At 39.4% G+C, this 25,811-nt stretch overlaps 1 protein-coding gene and 1 long non-coding RNA gene across 3 annotated transcripts; one reads left to right on the forward strand and one right to left on the reverse strand.

Moving 5' to 3' along the window:
- The first annotated feature begins 4,921 nt into the window (after positions 1 to 4,921).
- On the forward strand, positions 4,922 to 22,252 carry TMBIM4 (transmembrane BAX inhibitor motif containing 4). The gene is made up of 7 exons (XM_070409791.1): positions 4,922 to 5,103; positions 12,716 to 12,824; positions 14,067 to 14,172; positions 16,463 to 16,496; positions 19,144 to 19,261; positions 21,409 to 21,454; positions 21,998 to 22,252. Exons 1-7 carry the CDS (start codon positions 5,007 to 5,009, stop codon positions 22,199 to 22,201), a joined length of 714 nt encoding a protein of 237 aa, XP_070265892.1. The 5' UTR covers positions 4,922 to 5,006; the 3' UTR covers positions 22,202 to 22,252.
- LOC139006938 (uncharacterized) lies at positions 8,344 to 25,708 on the reverse strand. Of its 2 annotated transcripts, none has more exons than XR_011470812.1 (2): positions 25,554 to 25,708; positions 8,344 to 9,340 (listed from the first exon to the last, which is right to left on the reverse strand). It is a non-coding gene; the product is annotated as an uncharacterized lncRNA (long non-coding RNA). The 2 variants fall into 2 exon arrangements; XR_011470813.1 differs by having other exon boundaries at positions 8,344 to 9,475.
- Between the last annotated feature and the right edge of the window lie 103 nt (positions 25,709 to 25,811).

Here is a 25,811-nt window from a genome sequence, read left to right on the forward strand (position 1 = left end):
GGGTAGCTCCATAGGGACAGCTGCCACTATTTTCTTTTTGAATTATTTTCATGGCTCTTTGCACCTCAGGGTGTATTGCTATAATAACTTGTCCCTAGCTATCACTGACTTTTAAAATCTGATTTCTACAATCAAATAACTTTCAGCCAAGGGCTTTCATGCTAATTTCAATATTAGCTAAGGTGCTATTTTTTGAAGCCAAAATTTATTTATCCCTAGAAGAATCCCAGACATGTGAAAAGATCTGAGAATATGGCAACATTTTTTTCTCTTGCAGTAAAATATTTACTCCGATTGTTTGCAGTTTGAGACTAGGAAAGGGCTTAGAGATCTTAGTCCAATTCCTGCATTTTACAGATGACAAAACTGTTCCTGGCTGTAAGAACTCTGGATGCAATGTTTGTTGAAAAAAAATACTTATAAAAATGCTTACAAAAACAAATCTCATTGTCATGTTATAAACACAAATCGTGTACATTTTCCCTCTCAAGGGTTTTACTTTCATTTCCTTGCTATTAAATAAATTTCCCAAATAAATCTTGTATTAACTGGTTCAGGCTGACATATAATACCAGACTGTGGGGCTTAAATAACAGAAATGTATTTTCTCACAATTTTGGAGGCTACAAGTCCAAGATTAAGGTGTTAGCAGGGTTCAGTTTCTGCTGAGAGCTCTCCTCCTTCTAGCTTGTAGATGACAGAGTTCTCCTTCTACCTTTCCTTGGTAGGTACATGACAGAGAGAAAGAGAAAAGAGAGGATGCTCTAACCACTGAGAATACTGGACAGGACTCCAGTTTTTTAATATAATAAATCCTCTTGTTATGATTTTACATTAAAATGGGTAATATGCTTATAAAATGTCTGTGAAGTCATAACATGTAAGGTGCTTCTTGGCTTATCCTTATGGAAATGAGGTTAATTTTTTTTTGACAAAAGCTTCCAATATCATTAAGTTTAAGAATTTAGTTTCAAAATAGACAGTTCTACAGCTATTCTGAGCTCCACTTTTTAAAAAAACATATATTTTATTGATTTTTACAGAGAGGAAGGGAGAGAGATAGAGAGTTAGAAACATAGATCAGCTGCCTCCTGAACATCTCCTACTGGGGATGGGCCCGCAACCGAGGTACATGCCCTTGACCGGAATCGAACCTGGGACCTTTCAGTCCGCAGGCCGACGCTCTATCCACTGAGCCAAACCGGTTTCGGCTGAGCTCCACTTTTAGTAAATCTTTTGAGTACTGTATTATGGTGAAAGTAGGGACGGAGTGAATGTAAACTCATCAAAAAAATGTCCCAGGGACCCTGGGATGATGTCACTCTGGGTAAATCTACACCTCACCTTTATATTGAAATGACACAATATCACGAATAGTAACTGATTCATCAAAATTGCCACCATCATTTCTTTTAGATTAATATAATAGCCCCTCTTACCTGCCTTTGGTTGGGACACTCTCCAATGTATTCTACATTTGGGATAGCATACAGAGATCTGGCCTTTGCTATCTATCCAGCCTATTGGTTGCCTTCTGTACCCTACTCCCACTGAGGCTTGCCCTCCTCTCCCTCTTTTGCAGATGTTGGTCCTTTGAGAATTTACCTACATCACTCCACTCTTCTCTGGTTGGCTCCTACTTGTCTTCCAGGATTAAGCATTATTTCATTCAAAAAGCCTGGTTTATAGAAAGTGCTCATTAAATTTAGGGATTAATATTATTGTTAAAATAACAGAATTGAAAATGCATCCCTATGAATAGACACTTCTCCAAAGAAGATATACAGATTGCCAATAGACATATGAAAAGATGCTCAATGTCACTAATCATCAGAGAAATGCAAATTAAAAGTATATTGAGATATCATCTTATACCTATCAGAATGGCTATCATTAATAAATCAACAAACAGTGTTACTGAGGATGTTGAGAAAAGGGAACCCTCATATGTTGTTGGTGGGAATGCAGATTGATGTAGCCACTATGGAAAATGATATGGAGGCTCCTCAAAAAATTAAAAATGGAATTGCCTGATGACCCAGCAATTCTACTTCTGGGTATATATCCAAAGAAATGCAAAACACTGATTCAAAAGAATATATGTACCCCTACATTCATTACAGCAATATTTATAATGTACGAGATATGGAAGCAACCCAAGTACCCATCAATAGATGAGTGGATAAAAAAGTGGACTATTACTTGGCCATAAAAAAGAATGAAATCTTACCATTTGCACCAGCATGGATGGACCTTGAGGATATTATGCTAAGTGAAATAAGTCAGTCAGAGAAAGACAAGTACCATATTGTTTAACTTATATGTGAAACCTAAAAAACAATATAAACAAACAAAACAGAAACAGGCTCATAGATATACAAAACAGATGGTTTCAGAGGGGTGGGGAGTTTGGGGGACTGGGTGAAAAAGGTGGAGATTAAGATTGGTAGTTACAAAATAGTAATGTGGATATAAAGTACAACATAGGTAATATATTTAATAATATAATAACTATGTATGGTGCCAAGTGGGTACTGGAAATATCAGGGGGAAACTTTGTAAAATATATAATTATCTAACCACTACGCGATACATCTAAACTAATATAAAATAACTAGAGGCCCTGTGCATGACATTTGTGCACTGGGGGGGGGGGGGGGGGGCTCGGCCCGGCCTGTGCCCTCTTGCAGTCCAGGACCCCTCAGGGGATGTCCAACTAACAGCTTAGGCCTGTTCTCCATGGAGCGGGCCTAAGCTATTAGTTGGACATCCCCCGAGGGGTCCTGCACTGCTGAGGAGGCAGGAGAGGCTCCTGCCACCACTGCTGCGCTCACCAGCTGTGAGCCCAGCTTCTGGCTGAGCGGTGCTCCCCCTATGGGAGCGCACTGACCACCAGGGGTCAGCTCCTGCATTGAGCATCTGCCCCCTGGTGGTCAGTGTGCATCATAGCGACCAGTTGTTCCACTGTTAGGTCGATTTGCATATTAGGGTTTTACTAGTATTATATAGGATAGGATATTGAATGTGAACTGTAAATGAAAAATAAAATTAAAAAATAAAATTTCAGATCTGAAAATTTTTTAATATATATATTTTTAATTCTCACCTGAAGATGTTTTTAAAATTGATTTTTAGAGAGAGAAACATCCATGTGACAGAGAAATACTGGTAGGCTGCCTCTGACCTACCGGGATCTAACCCAAACCTAAGCATGTGCCCTAACCTAGAATCCAACAGGAAGTCCTTTTGTGTACAGGTTGAGACTCCAACCAATTGAGCCACCTGGCCAGGGCAGATCTGAAAAAAAAATTTTAATGTACCTCCAGGCCCTGGTCAGTGTGGATCAGTAAAGTGTCCTCCCAAAGGGTCATGGGTTCTATTCCAGGTGAGGGCACATACACAGGTTGTGGGTTCCATCCCTGTTGGATTGCTTGGACAACTGATTGATGTTTCTTTCTCTTTCCCTCTCCCTTCCTCTCTCTAGAATCAATGAAAAAACATATCCTTAGAGGAGGACTTAAAAAGAAAAAAAATGCTGGTTTGGTTCAGTGGATAGTGCTTCTGCAGGCAGACTGAAGGGTGCCGGGTTGGATTCCGATCAAGGGCATGTACCTGGGTTGCAGGTTCAATCTGGGGCCCTGGTCGGGAATTCAGTAAGAGGCAACCAATTGATGTCTCTCACATTAGTTTCTGTCTTTCTCCCTCCCTTCCACTCTCTGTAAAAAAAAAAAAAAAAAAAATCAATGCAAAAATGTCCTCAGGTGAGGATTAACAAAAACAAACAAACACCCATCCCCAGTGTGATTGTTGAAGAAGATATGAAGTATTTGTTGAATTAATGCAGTGGTTCTCAACCTTCTTAATGCCACGACCCTTTAATACAGTTCCTCATGTTGTGGTGAGCCCCAATTTCATTGTTACAAATTGAACATAATTAAAGCATAGTGATTAATCACAAAACAATATGTAATTATATATGTGTTTTCCGATGGTCTTAGGCGACCCCTGTGAAAGGGTTGTTCAACCCCCAAAGGGGTCGCGACCCACAGGTTGAGAACCGCTGAATTAATGGGAAGGGATGGGACTTCGCTTTCTGTTTTAGCAACTCTGCTTGCCAGAGGGCTTATTTTCATTTTAATTGATTGATTACTTTATTTTTTTAAAATATATTTTATTGATTTTTTACAGAGAGGAAGGGAGATAGAGAGTTAGAAACATTGATGAGAGAGGAACATCGATCAGCTGCCTCCTGCACACCGCCTACTGGGGATGTGCCCGCAACCCAGGTTCATGCCCTTGAACGGAATCGAACTTGAGACCTTTCAGTCCGCAGGCCCACACTCTATCCACTGAGCTAAACCGGTAGGGCTTGATTGATTACTTTAGGAAGGGAGTGAAACACTAGTGTGTCATTCCACTTATTTATGCGCTCTTTGGTTGCTTCTTGTCTGTGCCCTGACGGGAGATCCAACCCGCAACCTGGCTGTATCAGGAGGTCCTAACCCACTGCGCTGGGCGCTGCCTGTCAGGGCCCCTCAACAACACCCCTCTGGGCGCCCTGGCCCTGCTGCGGGCCGGCGCTCCTCTGCCACAGCAAAGGTTTAAAGGGCTCCATTCTGCCAGGGCACCTCTTAGGTTTCGGGTTTGATCCCCGGTGGGGGCGGCCGGGAGGCAGCCAATCCATGCTTCTCTATCACATGGATGTTTCTCTGTCTCTCAAAACCAATAAAAACATATCCTCTGGTGAGGATTTTTTTTAAAAAAGGCTGTTGAGGAACATCTGAGAGAAGTGTCCCTTCACCTGACGCCGAGCACGCACCCGCCTTCCGGCACCCTAACCCCGGCGACCTTCCTGGAGCCGCGCTGAGACGGCGCTCGGATTGGCCGCGGCCGCTCGCGGAGGCGGCCGGGCGCTCGGGGCTGACTGCGCTCAGGAAGTGACCGAGGGCCGTTGAGGTCCGTGTGCTCGACGTCATTCCGCGGGGAGCTGGGGTTCCACCGCCGACATGGCCGACGCCGATCCCCTCTACCCCCGCTCCTCCATCGAGGACGACTTCAACTATGGCAGCTGCGTGGCCTCCGCCAGCGTGCACATCCGCATGGGTAGGTCGCCCTCCCCGGCTCGCCCGGCCCTGCTGCTGCGCAGTCGCCCCGGGAGGCGGATGTCCGGGTTTCCAGGGAGAGCGCCCCCCGCGCCGGGCTCCGGGGAGAGCGGGGTCCGGGCGGGGAAGCACTTCGCCCCGCCTCCCCTCGGGGCTCCCGGGCCGGAGCGGAGCGCAGCGCCGGCCCTGCTCGGGGCTCGGAGGGCAGAGCCGCCCAGGGAGGCCTCCGAGCTGGGAGCTGAGAAAACGAAACTGGGGCCCTTCCTCCTTGAACCCTGACGTCTCCGGGGTAGAAAGGGACATTTGAAAGCCTCAACAGCCGTGCTGGGGCGTCTATAAATGAGAAGATACCAGAGGTTATTTTTTACAGTGCAAATAAGTTTGTGTAATCAGTATTGTGTAATCAGTATTGTGTAACCGTTGTGATGTATTGTGTAATCATTGTGATTGCACAAAACCTGCATTGAGTTATCTGCTGGGATGTTTGTGCTTGTAGGGCATGTGAACGCATTTTATTTTATTTTTTATATTGTTATTGATTTTTAGAGAGAGGGAGAGGGAGAAACCCCAGAGCTGATGTGAGAGTAGAACATCCATCCGCTGCCTCCTGCACGCCCCCTACCGGGAATCCAGCCCGCAACCTGAGGAGGCACTATCTACTGAGCCACACCCGCCAGGGCACGCATTTTATGTTTATTTATTTATTACTAATTAGAGAGAGAGCGGGCAACATCAGTCTGTTGTTCCACTTATTTATACATTCATTGGGGATCCCACCGCAACCTTGGTGTAACTGGATGATGCTGAGTCTAAACTGACTGACTTCCCAGCCAGGGACTGTGTGAATGCATTTTAATTTTTCTATCTGTCTGTGTCCTTTGCTGGATTATAAGATCTGTGAGGGCAGGAACCATATCTATTCTTGTTCATTATTTTCTCTGTAGGAACTAGAACTCAACATAGGTTTGAGTATTATTGGGGCAGGTGCTGGAAATAGATGATTTCTAAGTCAATCAAAATACCATATTAGTTTTAAATTATTCCATATCTAGTGGGCAGAAATTATTCTAAATTTAAAATACTCAGTTTTGCGCGGCCGGCATGGCTCAGTGGTTGAGCATTGACCTATGAACCAGGAGGTCACAGTTCAATTCCTGGTCAGGGCACATGCCCAGGTTGCGGGCTTGATCCCCGTGTGGGGCATGTAGGAGGCGGCCGATCAGTGATTCTCTCTCATCATTGATGTTTCTCTCTATCTCTCCCTCTCCCTTCCTCTCTGAAATCAATAAAAATATATTAAATAAATAAATAAAATGCTCAGTTTCATTTAAGTGGAATTCATCGTCCCCTCTAGTTTAGCCCGTTGATCACAGAAGCTGCCCCAGATTTTCATCCTGTCTGGGCAGCTGGAACTTGCTCTGGAAAAGGAATTATGGAGCTCTGATGCACTAAGAATCATGATCTCTAGCAGCTATATTTCTGGAATTGAATTTTGAATTATTTTGGCAAGTTTTTGTTTTTAATTAAAATTTTTTAATTGTGGTAAAATACATATAACATTAAAAATTTACCACCTTGACCATTTTTAAGGGTACTAAAGTTCAGTAGTACTCAGTATTATTCACATTGTGAAACTAATCTCCAGAACTTTTCATCTTGCAAAACTCTACACCCATCAAGGAACTTCCCATTTCCCCCTCTCCTGGCAACTACCTTTCTATCTTCTGTTTCCATGAATTTGGCCATTCTAGATATCTCATATAAGTGGGGTCATACAGTATTTGTCTTTTTGTGATTCGCTTCAGTTAGCATGTTTAGGGTGCATCCCTGTTACAGAATGTCTCAGATATTTCCTTTTTAAGGCTGAATAATATTCCATTTCTATGTATAGAACATACAAATATGTTTTTGGGACCTTGCTTTCATCTTTTGGATATGTACCCAGAAGTGGAATTGCTGGATCAAATGTGTTTTGGTGAAAAACCTCAGTTTTTCCATTGGGAAAAGCCCAGTTCTTTCTCCTGTGTTTCTCTTTTACTTCTCACACCGAACACTTCTGACATTTCTGGTCACCAAATGTGAGGTGTTGTTTTTTTCAAATGTGAGTTTTTTCCCCCAATACCAAGCAGTTCTTTGTGATACCATCTGAGTGTCCTACTATTTAACTCAATTCTGACTAAATAGTGTTAGATCCCACAGGTTAGGGGTTCAGTACTGCTCCCACCCCACTTCAGATGCGTCACAAGTAGTAGGTCCCCAGCTTCTGTCTGACTTGACCACAAATTAGAGGTCCCCAAGACTCCCTCCTCAGGTGTGATAATTTACTCGAGTGGCTAACAGAACTCAGGGAAACCAGTTCATTAAAGGATAGAGATGAACAGCCAGATGGAGTACATATGGCAAGGCCCGTTGGGATGGTCCCAAGCACAGGAGCTTTTGGCCCCATGTAGTTGGAGTGTTTGCCCTCCCAGATAAATTCACCAACCAAGAATTTAACCCCACAATACTGGGATTTTTGGAGGCTTCCTCATGTAGGCATTTAACTGCATTTTCAGCCCTTTTCCCTTCTCAAGAAAGTGGGGGTTGGGCTGAAAATTCCAACTTCTAATCATAGCTTGATCTTTCTGTGCCTGGCCCTTGTCCAGGAGACATCCAGAAGCCAACCCGAAGCCACTCAGAACAAAGGCACCCTTATCACCCAGGACATTACAAGGGACCAGCCATGTTAGGAGCCAGGGTCAAAAACCAATATTAGAACATGCACCAAGTGCCCTTAGCACTCAGGAAATTAGAAGGATTTAATGAGCTCTGTGTCAGGAACCAGAGACAGAGACCAATATATATTTTCTATTTTCTTATAATATGGTAATTCTATTTTTAAGTTTTTGAGGAACTACCATACTGTTTTATATAGAGGCTGGACCATTTTATGTTCTCATCAACATTGCACAAGGGTCCAAACTCAGCAACATTTATTTTGTTTGTTTAAGTAGCCATCCAAATGGGTGTGAGATACCTCATTGCGATTTTAATTTGCATTTCCCTAATAATTAGTGATGTTGAACATCTTTTCATATACTTATGGGCCATTTTTATATCTTCTATGAAGAAATGTCTTTTTGCCTATTTTGTTTTGATGAGCTTTATTTTTTAAAGCAGTTTTAGATTCACCGCAAAATTAAATGTGGAAAGTACCGGTGTACCGGTTAATAATGCAGATTTTGTAATCAAAGAAAAATAATTTCAAGAGAAACATCAAAAGTGCTTTACTCAAAGTAATGTCCATCGCTAGCTACACATTTCCCCAATCTTTCAGCTAATTTGTGGATACCGTCCCAATAGAACTTTTCTTGTTTTGAGGCAAACCATTCAGAGACCCAATTTTCCACTTCTTCGTATGTTTTGAAGTGCTGCTCAGAAAGTGCATGTGCCATCGACCGGAACAAGTGGTAATCTGAAGGAGCAAGGTCTGGAGAATACGGTGGGTGGGTTAAAACTTCCCAGGCAAGATCTTTTAACGTGTCTTTAACTGGTTTTGAAGTGTGTGATGGTGCGTCATCATGAAGCAAAATTACTTTGCCGTGTCTTCTGGCCCATTCTGGTCATTTTATGATCAAAGCGTGGTTCAAATTGATTATTTGTTGTTGGTAGCGATCAGTATTAACGGTTTCACCTGGTTTTAGAAGCTCATAATACACCACACCTTTCTGCTCCCACCAAACACAGAGCATTGTCTTCTTTCCGAAGTGATTTGGCCTTACAGTCGATGTTGATGGTTGACCTGGATCAACCGATGATTTTGTGCATTTGGGATTCTCAAAGTAAATCCACTTTTCATCGCCATTCACAATTCGATGCAAAAAAGACTTTCTTTCGTGCCGTTGAAGCAACACTCTACTGATGACTTTTCGGTTTTCCATTTGTCTTTCGTTCAGTTGATGTGGCACCCATTTTCCTTCCTTTAAAATCTTTCCCATTGCTTGTAAACGATCAGAAATTGTTTGCTGAGCAACGTTTAATCTTTCTGCAAGTTGTTTTTGAGTTTGACATGCATCTTCATCCAATAATGCTTGTAATTGTTGGTCTTCAAATTTTTTCGGTTGACCTGGATGTTCTTTGTCTTTCACATCGAAATCATCACTTTTAAAGCGTTTAAACCAGCGTTCACAAGTATCTTGAGATGGAGCATGTTCACCATAAGCTTCCCGAAGTATACGATAACTTTCAGCAGCACGTTTCTTCAAAATAAAGTAATGAATTAAAACTTCCCGCAAATGCTCTTTTTTTGGCACGAAATTAGACATTTTTAAGCGTAAAAATATCTATGATGTTAACACCTTCAGCAAGTTTGACATATGAAGTTTTGAAGCTTGCTGTCAATACAACAAAATAGCATACATATCAAATCGCATATATATCAACATATGTGTAACTCCATCTATTGAAAGAAATCCGCATTATTACAGAGCTCCCATATACCCTTGCCCAGACACACTCCAAGCCTCCCCCATTAGCAACATCCTGTACCAGAGTGGTACATTTGTTACAATCCATGAACCTACACTGACACATCATCACCCAAAGCCCATAATTTACATTAGGGTTCATTCTAGGTGTTGTACATTCTTTGGGTTTTGATATATGTATAATGATTTACACCTACCTTTACAGTATCATACAGAATAGTTTCACTATCTTAAAAATCCTCCGTGCTCTCCCCATTCCCCATTTATCCCTCCCTTCCACCAACCCCTGAAATTGAATGCCACAAAGTTTTGCTCAGAATTTTTGTGATAACAATATTGTCATTTTCCCTGGAATTACAATCCTGAAATAATATATACCCATGATTTACAGAAAACTAAGTTTAAAAACACTTGTCTAAAATAACATGGTTCTTACCTGGCTGGGTGGTTGAGTGTCAACCCATGAACCAGGAAGTTACATTTCGATTCCTGGTCAGGGCATATACCTGGTTTGCAGACTGGATCCCCAGTAGGGGTAGTGGGAGTGCAGGAGGCAGCTGATTGATGATTCTCTCTCACCATTGATGTTTCTCTCTCTGTCCCTCCTTTCCTCTCTCTAAAATAAATAAAAGCATATAAATAAAATAGCATGGTTCTTTGCAGTGAAGCTCCAGGATTAGAAACCAGATTTCATAAATCCCTAAACCAGATTTCATAATTTCCACCTCTCTGCATACCTAAACTGTTTTTAAAGAAAAATTAGTCTTATATTTATTTCTGTATGTCTTATGTCACTATGACAATACTGATCTAAATAACCCAAAACTCAATGAACATTTTCTCATTCATGAATATTTAAATTATGCTGGAGCATTTTACTTAGGAGCCCTGGTAATTAGGCTGGTAACTGAGCTGACTACATTTGTATTAAAAAGTGGTTCTCAGCTGTCTCTGGTCCTTTACCAATTAATAAGTAAAAAAGAAATGCTCCACTTGTTTTTTAAAGCAAAATTAAGCTGACTGTAATGTGTACATTTTCTGGAAAATAATTTTGTAATATTATAAATATAAAATGTCAAGGCTCCTTGTTGGAAAACAACAAATCATGAAGCTACAGAAAAATTATGGGAGAATGAATTTTTGAGTACAGTCTCTACCTTGAGCACTTTTACAGTGCCAATTAAGTTTATATAGTCAGTTATATAAGAAATATATTATAGCCTATTAAACTAGTCTATTTTAGCAATATGCTATATGTGTATTTTTGAAACACTAACACATACTATTTTATAGACTCAGGAGAATGTTATAATTTATGGGATTATATATACTTTCCTGCAATTTTGTATTTTCACTTAATATCTTTTACATGTAAAAATAGCAGTACAGTGTGTCTCAGTTGGTTGAGCATCATTCCAGTTTAATTCCCAGTCAGGGCATATGCCCAGGTGTGGGCTCAATCCCAATAGGGGCATGCAAGAGGCAGCTGATCAATGGTTCTCTCATCGATGTTTCTCCCTCTCCCTTTCTCTCTCTAAAATAACAAAATATATATTTTAGAAAAATCGCAGTACACAATAGCCTTTTAATGGCAGTGGTCTTACCTAGTATGTGTGTACCACAATTAATTTAATCATACCCTCTTGATGGATATTTAGGTTATTTTTTTGTATTCCTTCAAATAGTGCTTTAGGGAACATCTTTCCATAACTCTGTAAATTTCTGCAAGTGTTGCTCTAGGATAAATTTTTAGAAGTGAAATTAATGGGTCAAAAGAGTATGTATATTTTAAATTTGATTGATATCATTAATTATCCTCCAATCGATGTTTCTCTCCCCTTCTCTCTCTCTCTCTCTCTGAAATCAATGAAAACATACCCTTGGGTGAGGATAAAAAAATTAAATAAAAAATAATGTGATTAGAAGTATGGTTAGGGTCCATTGGGAGCATGAGGAAGAACATTTAATTCAGACTGGGGAAATGAGAAAGGATGAATCTTGAAAGGTGACTAGCTGTTAGCTAAGGGGATGAGGGGTGTTATTATCAGTACTAGAGGCCCGATGCATGAAATTCATGCAAGAGTAGGCCTTCCTTCCCCTGCCTGCCAGCACCAGCTTCCCTCTGGCACCAGGGACCCAGGCTTCTCTCCCAGCCCCGGCTTCGTCTGGAACAGTGGTTCTCAATCTTCTGGCCCTTTAAATACACTTCCTCATGTTGTGACCCAACCATAAAATTATTTTCATTGCTACTTCATAACTGTAATGTTGCTACTGTTATGAATCGTAATGTAAATATCTGATATGCAGGATGGTCTTAGGCGACCCCTGTGAAAGGGTTGTTCATCTGCCAAAGGGGTCGCGACCCACAGGTTGAGAACCGCTGGAGGTCGTCTGGAAGGGCATCCAGCCTAATTAGCATATTATGCTTTTATTATTATAGATGTTTACATAAAGGAGGTGGGAACTGTTGTTAATGTTTTATTTGTGAAGCTGGTGGTGAGTCGGGTGTTCAGTGTATTATATTATCTGTATATCAGAAGACTAAGTATTTTTAAATCTTTAGGCCTTGGAGTTAATTTATGGATGTTGATAAAATATTCTGAAAATAAGAATTTCTATTGTATAAAAACTAGAGGCGGAGGTATTATAAGTGAGAAATAAAAATGGATGAGTGAAAGTTACATTTATATATTGTTTGCCTTTTAAGGGGAAGTTCATTTTAGGGAAACATTTGTACTGCTTGGAAATTAAGATTTCTTCTTAAATTTATATGTAAACACATGCTTTCTGTTCCTGCATTTCAGTTTCAAGATAGAATCCTTCTTTTAAAGTGTTCTGTTTTTTAATCTTTTGTTGTACCACTGCTATTTACATATATGCATTCAATGCTTTCTTTTTATATTGATGGAAAAACATTTACATTCTGGCCCATTAATTTTTTTTTTAAGTTGATGCTTCTTGGAAGACAGTTACCACTTAACAATTTTTTCCCCTTTGGAAGCATTTTCTTTAAGATTCAGTTACAGATAACATTATTTGGATTAATATTTAAGAAATACATATACAAATTTAATAAGACATTTGATCTTGCTGTTCTATGACAAATGCTTAAGAAAATAGTTATGTATGATTATTTTTCTTTTCTAGCCTTTCTAAGAAAAGTCTACACCATCCTTTCTCTGCAAGTTCTCTTAACTACAGTGACATCTGCATTTTTTTTATACTTCGAGTCTATACGGACATTTGTACATGAAAGGTAAGACGATTCTGAATCACTTTCAGCCACTGCTTATGATCAAAAGGGAATAAGCAAAGTTCTTTATTTTCTATTCTCTTTTTATGTTTGAATGTAAAAGTGTTTATTAACTCTTGTAAATAACATTAGTTTTGTTTAGATAAATATTCTATAACATGGTATTTACTTCTCAACTTTTTAGTTTACAGTTTTATAGGTTTAAACCCCCTTATTTCCTGGAATTGTATTAAGAATTTTTACTGTATACAGTTTTTAGTCTTAATTTTTTGCTTTTATTAGACTTATGCCTTGTCCCCAAAGCCCAATAGAGCACTTGAAAAATAAAGGTATTTAACTAAGGTGTTTTTAATTCATCTTAGTATTGGATCAGGCTTAGGATAATTTCACTGAAAAGTTTTCAAAGGCACTCCATATGATTTATCCCAAATTTGTTTAAGACCTGACCTCCAGAATAATTATTTTTATGGCTAAAAGTAATATAGACTCTTTATATTAAAGGAAAGGAAATATAAGGAATGAATACTTTCTTAGGAGTAGACAATTTCTATCTTCCCTTCCCCTACAGAAGGGAAGTCTTGAACTATTAGTTTGCAATTGGGGTAAAGATATTTAATTTAAATTACAGCTATGTAGTAAATACCTAAAAAAGTAGTTAGGTATAAAATTTGTTTATTGCTCAGCCGATGTGGCTCAGTGGTTGAGCTTCGACCTATGAACCAGGAGGTCATTTTGATTCCCAGCCAGGGCACATGTCCGGGTTGTAAGGCTTGACTCCCCAGTGGGGGCGTGCAGGAGGCAGCTGATCAATGATTCTCTTTCATGATTGATATTTCTCTCTCTTGCTCTCTCTCCCTTCCTCTCTGAAATCAATAAAAACATATTTAAAAATTTTGTTTAAAGATTTAAAAAATTTGTTTAGTATTTAATAGCTTTTCTTTGTATTTTGGTTAAAAAAGCAATTGCAAAATTTATTCAAATATGATATGTTCATGAAGTAAAAAGGGGAAAGTCTTCCCCTTGCACTGTGAGCTCTTTTCTTTGTCTTGTTACTCCTTTCCATCTCATACTCCTCAGATTGCCCAGATGGAAAAATAATTTCTTTTGAAAGGTTGGTGTGGATCCTTCCAGACTGTTTTTTGTACTTTCACAAACACATAAAATAGACACATTTTATTAAATTTTGTAATATTATTTATGCTGTATTTTTTTTAACTTTAAACTGCTTTTAATTTTGTCTTTCAGCCCTGCCTTAATTTTGGTGTTTGCCATTGGATCTTTGGGTTCAATTTTTGCATTGATTCTAAACAGACATAAGCATCCCCTTAACCTGTACCTGCTTTTTGGATTTGTGAGTACTTTGACAATATCTGTCCCTTTAACATTTATTACTGAGTTTTAAACTTACTTACTTAACTGAATGCATATAAGTAAACTAACAGAATTTATAATCTCCTTGTCTGTAAAAATTTTTGAACTGTTGTCAGTTTCAAAGTTTTTCTGTCAATATTATGATATAGTGGAAAAAGTAATGAATTGGAATCACGTGACCTGGCTTTGCCACTATCTGATTATGTGACATTTGGCAGAGCATTTAGCCTTTCTGTACCTAAGTTTTCTCATATGTAAAATGAAAATTTTAAAGTAGATTATCCCTTTGATACTTTCTACTCCTAATATTCTATGCTTTTATTTGGTAAAAAATTACATTTTGGCCTTAATTTCATAGGCCTTAAATTGAAATCTTTATGATTAATTCCTCGGTTTATATTTGTCTGATGACTCTGGTTCTTTTAAAGGACCAGTGTGTTCAATTGATGTGCTTTACTAAAAGACTTGTTTCGAAATCATCGTTGGGGGAACTAAGTTTAAGTCACATTTGTTTCAAATATTTGTGAAAATGAAAACCCAAACTACTACCTATAAAAACTCAATCTTAGAATCTGACCAGAATGAGTTGGTAAGACCTCAAGTTATATATTTTAAAAATTACTTTTCCCATTTTTATATCCAGTGTGATTTGAGTTGTGACTTAAAAATGTACATCAAAATTTTCCAAACTTCTATTAAGAATATTTATAGTCAAATAAAATTGAAAATGCTATTTATCAGATTAAACTGCCTTTAAGAAAGTTTTATGAATTCTGATAACACGTTTTTGTTAATATTATGAAAGAAAAGCTCACAACTTTGAAAATTTGTTATAGGAAAGGTTATTCCACAGCCCAGCCTGCACCCTCTCCAATCTGGGACCCCTCGAGGGATGTCCGTGGGATCAGGCCTAAACGGGCAGTCAGACATCCCTCTCACAATCTGGAACTGCTGGTTCCCAACTGCTCACCTACCTGCCTGATTGCCCCTAACCCCTGCCAGCCTGATCAACCCCTAACCACTCCCCTGCCAGCCTGATCGATGCCTAACTGCTCCCCTACCAGCCCGATTGGCCTTAACTGCCCTCCCCTGCTGACCTAGTCACCCCTAACTGCCCTCCCCTGCTGGCCATCTTTGACCACATGGGGGTGGCCATCTTGTGTTGGAGTGATGGTCAATTTGCATATTACCTCTTTATTAGATAGGATGTGGCAGTGACTTCATTGACTCCACATCCATGTACAGTTTCTAATACCATTTTTGCTCTGGTCCTAATGATTTCTTGATTTTAGGTAGGGAAGGTTAATAGGGAGTGTTTCTGTGTACTACTGATACTGCTGGCTTTGCTTTTATGATATGGTCTCTCAGATGACGGAGACAAATCTATGGTAGAGCAAGCAAATAAAAAAAGTAAAGATATATATTTAAGAGAAAAGAAACTAGAGCTACTTGTGATATGGTTTAAAACAAGGTTTATTTCTCTTTCATGTAAAAAATATGATGATTGTTTAGTGGAGTTGTCAGAGGTCCAGGTACGTGCTAAGTTTCAGATATTCCTAAAGCGTCATATGGTATAAGATGTTCACTATCATATCCATATTCCATCTAGTTGTTTGAGAAAAGGGAGGAAGCCTCTTTACTTTTAAAAGTTGTACATGTCTCTACTCACATTCTGTTGGCTGGAATATAATCCTGGCCAGATCTAGCTGTAAGGGATACTGAAAAATAGAATGTTTAATAAAAGCAGGTAAAAATGTGTGTCCAGGTAAAAATTCTGTTACTAGGGAAGAAAGAGAGAATATTGTGAGAAAGTTTTAAGATTGCCACACCAAAGTGCTACCTATATATTTAGTATTAAATTAATTAGTAATTTAATATAAATGTTTAATATTCCTATGTTTAAGTGACATATTTATGTTTTTATAAATGTGCACATGATTTGCAATTTCATTTTTATTTACATTACACAAAGTGAGAAAAATAGAATTTTCGGTACTATTTCTATAATTTTCCTCTTACAGATATGAAATATCTAGTTAGAGTTTAAGGAGTGATGGGATCACAATTAGAATCTAAATATTCTCACTCAATATATTGAGGTCTCATTTTTATATGATGGACTTATTATCTGTCCCATATACTTTACAAGGCTGCTCTGAAGCTAAAATGAGATCATACATATGGAACCACATTGAACTAGAAATTAGAACCATGTACATGACAGTATAAATTTCACATGCATTTATGTAATTTCAATTTCTTTTTCTTAGACACTGTTGGAAGCTCTGTCTGTGGCCTGTGTTGGTAAGCCATAATTATTCTCCAATGTATTACAGTTACTTTTTAATATGGATAAGTATTCTGGATAAAAGGATTTGGGACTAAAGCTTAACATCATGGAATGTCATATTTCAAAAATATGGTCTAGACTAAAAAATTCCTAAAATATAGGCAAAAATTAAATGTTTATACTTTACATAGTTCAACTGAGCTTAGAGTGGAAAAGAATTAGAAAAACAAGTAGGAATGTAGAATAATATTCATTTGTGTTTATTCATTTATAAAAATAAGACAATCTTTTCTGTAATTTAAAGGGCCCTTAGAGGAGCTGATGACATGTTTTGAGCCAGGTACTTTCATCAGGAGCTCAGCCTCTTTTTCTTTTTTTAATATATTTTTATTGATTTCAGAGAGGGAGAAAGACAAAAACATCAACAATGAGAATCTGCCTCCTGCAACCCCGCTACTGGGGATCAAGTCTACAACATGGGCACGTGCCCTAACCTGGAATTGAACCGTGACCTCCTGGTTCATTGGTTGATGTTAAGCCACTGAGCCATACTGGCCAGGCTTTTTTTTTTTTTTTTTTTACGAGCTCAGCCTCTTAAATTGTCTGCATCAAACTATACTTTATCATGATACTAGAGGCCCAGTCCAACAGTGCAGGAATTCGTGCATGGGTGGGGTCCAACCAGCCGGGCCCCAATTGGGGCGGATCAGGGCAAGGCTTGTCCGGAGGGGACGGCGGGAGGTTGGCTGGCTGGCCCACCCTGATCAGGCCCAATCAGGGCCAGGCCAGCTGGGGGGAGGGGCCGCAGGCGATTGGCCAGCGGCCCTGGCCCTGATTGGGGTGGGGGGGGGGGCTGACTTGGGGAGCCTATCAGGGGTCAGCAACCAGGGGAAGGGCTGTGGGAGGTTGGCCAGCCCCACCCCCAATTGGTGTGGTGGGGGCAATCGGGGGTGGAGCTGGCTGGGGGGAGGGGCCGCAGGCCAATTGGGGTGGTGGGGGCCCATTAGGGGTGGGGGGGTGGGGCCGGGTGGGAAGAGAGGCTGCAGGAGGTTGGCCAGCCAGCCCCGCCCCCTATTGGGGTGGGTGGGGCGATCAGGGGCGGGGCTGGCCAGGGGAAAGCGCCAGGGGCGGGGTTTGGCTGGCCGCCCTGCCCTTGATGGGTGTGGGAGAGGCCAATCAGGGGCAGGGCCGGCTGGGGGGAGGGGCCATGGGAGATTGGCCGGCTGGCCCCTTCCCCACATCGCTGGTTGGCTGCCTGCTGTGGGTGTCATAGCGACTGGTCGTTTCAGTCATTACCCAGTTCTGGTCACTGGTTTTTTTGTTTTGTTTTGTTTTTTTGGTCACTGGTTTTTTATATATATAGATCCTCGTCTTTTCTCAAATGGCCCCACAAAAAAAACAGTAGTAATTTCTGTTTTGTATTTGGTGTTAAATGTGTTTGAAAGGAATGTCTTTTATAATTACTTGATGTACCCTATTTAATGCCTCAAGTAAAAAAATTTATGGTTAACAGTAAAAATTATGATTGTTTCAAAATGATAACCTGGGGTATCAAAAGGGTCAGTATTAACCATTACTCTCAATAAACTGTTAATTCTTATGGTTAATATATTTATCTCTTCCTTTCTTGTCAATACTTTTTTTAACTTTTGATGCCAGTTTATTGAATGTATGTATTGTTTGGTAATTACCTCTTTTATAAAATAATTAGAATATAAGAAAATAGTAAGTACTAAAATAGGACTGAAATTTTATAACATAGGAAGTGTTAATATTTACTTGTTAGATTTATTATCTATTAATGTTACTTACTATTAATGTTTTTATCAAATCCATCTCTGCCCTCCCTGACTCCCACCATTTGTAAGGGATATAGGAAAGAGATTTATTTCAAGGGTATTGGAATTGGGGGTAGAAATACGTAGAGAGGATAATCTGAGAACATCTTACACTGAAATTACTGACAAGAAGCAAAAGTGATTTCATGTTTTATCTTTCTGCGTTCACCTTCCTAATCCTGTAATGGTATAAATGGAGAAATTACAATAATTTAGCATTTAGGAATAGAAATAGCTTGGATAATTAATCCCTGAAAAATTAAAATTAACTTCCTTTAAAGAGGTTATAATTTATCATTTTCTTAAAATGTTAAACAGTTGTATTGCAATAGCCATATTCAATCCATGAACTGGGTACAATTAACCAGGTGATTGCTAGAACTGCTATATACTATCCAGGAATTCCCAGCCAGCCACAGAACCCAGAATCTTCTCTATTGATATCTAAGCCATAATGGACAGTCACCGCAGGAAGTGATTAATTGCATCTAGAACAGGGGTAGGGTGAGAATTGTTCCTCCATACCCTCAAAACTCCTAACCGGCTAGCAGTGAAATCTCCAGTCATTTCTTTAACTCAGAATAATGTGACCTCCTTATTTTGCATTGATGAATATTTTGGAGCCTAGTTATTGCATTAGGAGGTAGTCTTACTGTACCAATCAATACTCAAGGCTGAATAAGAAATCTTTTCTTAGTTCTTATTGGCATGTAGTATGAGAAAAAAAAGCTATTTTATATTGAGTAAATCCCAGAAAAAAAAAGCTATTTTATATTGAGTATATTTATGTGCACTTTTAATCTGTGTTTTTTTAATTTTACAGTTACTTTCTATGATGTGTATATTATTCTCCAAGCTTTTGTACTGACTACTGCAGTATTTCTTGGTTTGACTATATATACTCTACAATCTAAGAAAGATTTCAGCAAATTTGGAGCAGGGTAAGTAATATATTCATGTCTATGATAGATATCTTTAATATTATAGTTTTGAGAGAAGTGCTATACTGTTAGTTTTGAATACTGCCTTTTAAAGTGGAGCACAGTGAAAGGTCATCTCTTTGAGTTATAGGATCCTACTCTCCCAGAACATTCAAGGGCATGGAAACTGGCTTTGAGTCATTTCCTTCCCCTCTATGTTGAAAAGGAAGTGAATGCTAAAATAAATTAGCTTTCTAGAGAGTAGGCTTCTGTGCTTTATGAATGGTATGGAATTTGCCTAAATTATTTAGGTTTTTGTCTTAACATAAATGTTACCAAAACCATCCAAAACCTTGGTGAAAGCAAGATTTTGGAGATGTCTTCATCAACCTTAAAACCTTTTTGATCCATTTGATTAACCTCTATCCTTCTTCAAACTAATAGATATATGAAATGATCCTTTTTATTAGGATAATAGTACTGTGTTGCCCTCACCAGGTTAAGAATGAATAGACTCTTTTTTTCTAAAATCACTCTGGCTTACTGTTGGCACAAATAATCACCCAACCATTTTCTGTTCTTTTTCCTGTTACAACACTAAAATTTTACAAAACTGTACTCTTGTGACGCACCTCCCCCACCCCCACTCCGTTATTCCCTTGGTAATCCAGATTATCAGAAATCCATTGGGATAAAATATAGCTGGTTAGACAACACTGATAATTGTGCAAGATGAATAGTTTTATTAAAATGGAGTTTGATTTAGGGAAAGGTAACATGTTCTTTTTTTATTCTTATTTTTTGGGGAGAGGGGGTTTCATACATTTATATATATATATAATGAAAGGTTTGCTCTCTTCTTTCTATTCTGAACTCCAATCGCTCCCCTCCTTCCCATCCATTCTACTATAGTCTCTAGAACTCCAGGTAAATAATCTTCCCTATATTTCAGCCTCTTCATAACATATTCTTTCTTCTTCCTTATCTCAGCTGAAACTTGATTCCTCCCTGAGAACTGTTCTCTAGCCACTCATTCCCCCGCACCCTATATAGCTTGGGGTGGGGGTGGGGGGGGGTTACTATTAAAAACTGCTTTAGTCTCCTGGTGCCACTTTTCATTATTCCTTCAGCATAATAGAAATTCATTGCATTAAGGCTTATGCTTTCTGGTGATATACATCCTACCCTTCCTCATTACTGTCATTGATCCCCTTTTTGGTCAAGCCTCCTCATTCTTTGAAGACTTTAGCATCAAACTACATGGTAGGCCCATCCATCACCTTTGCCTCTCAATATCTCTGGACCTCTTCTACTGCAGCAACTTTCATTCCCTGCCATGGCCTCTTTGTGGACCTTGCAATCACTAGGGATTATTCCATTGCTGAAATCTTAAATGCCAAACGTCATACTTTTTCTTCAACCTTGTCCTTCTAACTCTGTAATTTCTTTACTCCCACAACACCTATCTACTATGCCAGTTCTTCAGCTACTGTTATTGTTGTAATAAAGTGTCCTTCATCTCAGACCTAGGAGTCCCTTGTGTTCTACTAGCATCCACAAAATTGTGCTAGGGTAACTTATTTGCTTGTAAGTAAGGTAAAATCTCACATGCTCTATAGTTCTTAATCCCAACTTCCCAAATTCTTGGTGCAGAAACTTTGGCGTTTCCCCAGGGTTTAGGTGTGAAAAGACAAGTCCTGAATCCCTTTCAGTCCTGAAGGATCTATACTATGAGGTGGTGAGAAACTTCATTCTAAGTATGCCAGATGTAGCCTGAGCTTTGTGGCCATTCCAGCAAGATAACTGAGGGCTGGAATCTCACCATATCCTCAGTTCACGACACTGTATTATAATATAAATGTGTATTTAATTTCTAATTTAATTCTGTTGTGGGGGTATGTGTGCTTCCTGTGCATTTCAATTGGAAATCTAAAAATTGACACTCTTAAGTAGTGTTATGCACCATATAAACAAATGTTGAATAAATAGCTCTTCTTTCAATTTCTGGGTATTCTACATTATTCATTGTATGTTTATGAATTCTTGCATTTAAACTATTCTTTGACAAATAGGATGGATTTATTTCTTCAGAATATGTTGAATGGGTTTATAAAGTTTTTTGTAAGGAACAATATTTATTCTAAATTATTAATATTTTATTTCCATAGACTGTTTGCTGTTTTGTGGATTTTGTGCTTGTCAGGAATCTTGAGGGTGAGTTATTTTAGAATGATAACTTGAAATATAATTCTGGCCATGTCAATATAAATACTATATTCTCAAAAAAGCTGTCAGAGGCATAATCTTAAGATAGGATACTTCATTATAATTATCTGAAACATTTGTATATAGAATGGTTATAAAATTATCTTTTGAAAAATCAAGGTCTTATGTTAATCAGTATTGATAGAAAGAAAGATGAACAAATGAGTTTTAAAGGCCCTCATTTGTAATTGCTAACCTCCCAGTGGCACATACCATTATGAAAAAAATTTTTTAGTAGTTTATATTTGGGATGCTACTGTTCAAAGTCAGTGGGTTATCTAGTAGGGGGATATCCATTGATTCATCCAGTCACTCTTTCATCTATCAGAAGCCAGGGTGGACCTGCTTTGCCTTTTTCTACTTATAACATTTGTATTCAAAGTTGTACAGCATTATTAAATATATAGGTATGTAGTATATGTAACTTAAGAGCAAGTAATTTCAGTATGCTTAATACTGTTCTTACTTACTACTTTAATGTTTTGCCTACAGTTATTTTTTTATAGTGAGACAGTGGAATTGGTTGTGGCTGCTGTAGGAGCACTTCTTTTCTGTGGATTCATCATCTATGACACACATTCACTGATGCACAGGCTATCACCTGAGGAGTATGTGTTAGCTGCCATCAATCTCTACTTGGATATCATCAATCTATTCTTGCACCTGTTGCGACTTTTGGAAGCAGCTAAAAAGTGACTGAAAACAGGATATGTAAAATGATTTAATAAAGTTTGAAACAACTATCAATTATTACTTTATTTGTATGCTATGTACTTCTGAGCTATTACTATACTATAATATAGCAGGTTCTTAATATTTTGTTCAGTGAGAAAAAAAATCCATTCCCAGTAAGGGCCACTGTCGGTGTATTGTTTGCAAGTTCTCCCCATGTCTGCATGGGCTCTCTCTGGATACCCTGGTTTCCTTCCATATCCCAAAGATGAACTGGCACGTCTAAACTGTCCCAGTCAGAGTGAGTTAGGGTATGTGTGCCTCCTGTGATGCGATAGCATCCTTTCCAGGGTTGGTTTCTGCCTTGAGCTGCTAGCGTTTTATTTTATTTAGAAAGGAAAAATTTTAAAAGATAAATTCCAGAGAATTATTCAGAATTGTATTAAAGTGTTAATGACGTTTCATCATAAAATGTATTAAAAATTAAGTCTGCTTGAAAGTCAGATGTTGTGACATAAAATTTGACATTTTTTTTTAAGTGCAGGTTTCATTTTAAAATATAACTGTAAACTAGTGGCCAGTGAAACTTTGGCAAATTTCCTCACTGTAATACTTTATTGAGATGCCATAACGAAGTATTACAGCCTGGGTAGCTTAATCAGAAATGTATTTTCTCACAGTTCTGAAGGCTAGAAGTCCAAGATCAAGGTATTGGTGGGATTTGTTTCTCTGAGGCCTTGCTTTTGGCTTGTAATATTCTCCCTGTGTTCTTACATGGTCTTTCACTATATTTGTCTGTGTGAAATTTCTTCTTCTTATAAGGACACCAGTCATATTGGATTAGGGGACCCTAGTGATCTCATTTTACCTTAATTACCTCTTTTGGACCCTATCTCCAAATATAGTCACATTCTGTGATACTAACAAGAGTTAGGACTTTGCAGTGGTCTGATCTGAATGTTTGTGTCCCACAACCTAATGCCCAGTGTGATGGTTTCAGGAGGTACAGCTTTGGGGATGTGATTAGGTCATGAGGGTGGAGCTCTCATGAATGGGATTCCTACTCTTATAAGATTAGAGACCCTGTAGAGATCTCTCACCCATTGTCCCATGTGAGGTTACAGTGAAAAGACATAGTCTGTGAACTAGAAAGAAGCCCTTTACTGGACATCAAATCTGCCGGCACCTTGATGTTGGACTTTCCAGCCTCCAGAACTGTGAGAGATAAATTTCATACAAGAAGCAACCAATGAATGCATAAATAAGTGGGACACAAAATGTTTCTCTAAAAGTTAATCAAATCAATACAAACATTTAAAGGTATATATTTTTATTTTTTTATATATTTTTTATTTATTTCAGAGAGGGAAAGGGAGATAGAAACATCATGATGAGAGAGAATCATTGATAGGCTGCCTCCTGCATGCTCCTACTGGGGATGGAACCCACAACACCAGAGAAACATCAACTGGTTGCCTGACTGGGAATTGAACTGCAACCTGGTTCATAGGTCAATGTTGAACCACTGAGCAACACTGGCCGGGCTAAACCATTTTTTATTTTTTTTTAATATATTTTATTGATTTTTTACAGAGGAAGGGAGAGGGATAGAGAGTTAGAAACATCGATGAGAGAGAAACATCGATCAGCTGCCTCCTGCACACTCCCTACTGGGGATGTGCCCGCAACCAAGGTACATGCCCTTGACCGGAATCGAACTAGGGACCCTTGAGTCTGCAGGCCGACGCTCTATCCACTGAGCCAAACCATTTTTAAAAAAATGTAAAACAATGCCACTGTTTTCAGTAAATTTTTTTTGTTTTGGGAAATACCTACATTTTTAAGATAAAATGTAGACATGTAAATAATTTATCTTTTAAAAATGGTATCAAGTTTTCCAAAAATTGTTGTAATTTTTGGTATGAAAAATATTGTAATTTCTAAGGGTGTACAGAAATCACTACACCCAGAAGTTTGGTGTAGAGTATTATAGTTTATGAACCATAGTTATTCATACATTGTTATTGAATTTTATATGGTTCCTTTTTTACCATCATAATCAGTCCTGCTCTGTATGTCCCTGTATATTTACCAGCATGCACGGATAAGAGAGTTTGTCCAGGTAGGGAACATACCCGGACGCAGAATTACTGGATAAAAGGGCACGTGCAACTTCAGTTTTTTTTACATCAAGTAAACGTGAAAATACAGACTCCAGAAATACTAAAAAAGTGGAATTAGTGGGACTCAGAGTGACAGGCAACTCCATGTGTAAGGTACAAAATGCAGTCAGAGAGGTAGGAGCAGTATCTGAGAACTGTTTTGACTGAGTGTAATTTGAGGAAAGAGGTGCAGCAGACCCCACCTAACTGGCCTGCATGACTTTTCCCACACCTGGCTTCAACCCACTTCCATCATCTGGGGCCTGGGCAACATGGAGCCACCATCTGAGTCCCAGCAGTCTTCCTGTTTCACTAAGTGATTATGCACAGCAGGGGTTCCACAGAGAGGCCTGACGGGGGGGGGGGGGGGGGGGGGGGCGGGGGCGGGGGGGCCGGCGGGGGGGCCGGCGGGGACTGGCTATAGTGCAGTATGCCTTTCAGATGGAGAGACAGCCCACTTCCGGTCAGGAATGCAGTGCGACCCACTGTGCCTCCCGTCCCATAGCATCCGTCCACCCCTGTGAGGGGAGAGAAGCAATGTCCACTTTGACCCCCGAAGCCTTGTCCTTCCATCAGGGGTTAAAGTTTCCTGAAGTCCGTAGTTGGGTTTCCTTCATCTTTGTATACCCAGCAGAGAGCTCATCACATAGTACACACTCAAATGGATGAAGGAAGGAATGGATTAGGGGTTTTTAAATATTCCAAGGCCACTTAACTATTCTGTTAGAACTGCTTTTATACAAACTGGAGAGAAGCTTAGGTTAAAATTCAGTTTTTTAAAGCATTAGTAACGCTAAATTACGGCATATATTTAACACCAAGACATTTTCATAAGTTTGTCTTTTTCTCTTTTCTTGTGCCAAATGTCTATTTAAAAGCCTTGGCCTGGTATATTATTAAGAAAGATGCAATCAATCTGAACTACGTAGAAGTGAGCTTTCTCTAAGACGCAGTACAAACCTTTATTTTTGAAAGAAGTTCTAATACAGGGTAGGGAACGTCCGGCCTGCGAAGTCATTTGGTCTGTCTCTGCCAAGGCATTAGGGGAGAACTAATTAAATGTCTGACCAAATACAGCGGGCTAATTTTTTTAAAAAGCCCCCTGCCCTAGGCCTCTACCACATTATAGTTTGTGTCCATGGGAGGATGATTCGGTGGGAATCCATTAGTTCTGTGTGAACGTGAGAGCTGAAGGCCGGCTCTGAGCTCCTTACCTGGCAGCAGGGTCCGCTGGTCAACGTCACTCGTTGGGTTAAAATGTCAGACTGCCGCCGCCGCGCTCGGGAAGCGGGCCTGGCGGGCGCCCCAACCTCGACCCGGGCTTTTCAGCATTCTTCAACTTCCGCTTCGGAACCTGTTTGGGAGGAGCCAGGCCCCCAGGCCTGCAGGCGACCAAACGCCGGAAGCGCGTCAGCGTTCACCTTCAGAAGACCCCGCCTCTGGAGGCAATCCCGGACATTCGGCTCCCAGCG

The sequence above is a fragment of the Myotis yumanensis genome, unplaced genomic scaffold, assembly GCF_028538775.1.
Source record: "Myotis yumanensis isolate MYYU_CA2020_CCGP unplaced genomic scaffold, mMyoYum1.0.hap1 SCAF_3, whole genome shotgun sequence".
In the NCBI taxonomy this organism is placed as follows: Eukaryota; Metazoa; Chordata; class Mammalia; order Chiroptera; family Vespertilionidae; genus Myotis; species Myotis yumanensis.

Excerpts from the sequence above, each read along its gene's own strand:
- TMBIM4 (XM_070409791.1), top strand. The coding sequence starts at position 5,007 with ATGGCCGACGCCGATCCCCTCTACCCCCGCTCCTCCATCGAGGACGAC. Across the intron at positions 19,262-21,408 it reads TTCAGCAAATTTGGAGCAGG|ACTGTTTGCTGTTTTGTGGA; the intron begins GTAAGTAATATA and ends TTATTTCCATAG. Across the intron at positions 21,455-21,997 it reads GCTTGTCAGGAATCTTGAGG|TTATTTTTTTATAGTGAGAC; the intron begins GTGAGTTATTTT and ends TTTTGCCTACAG.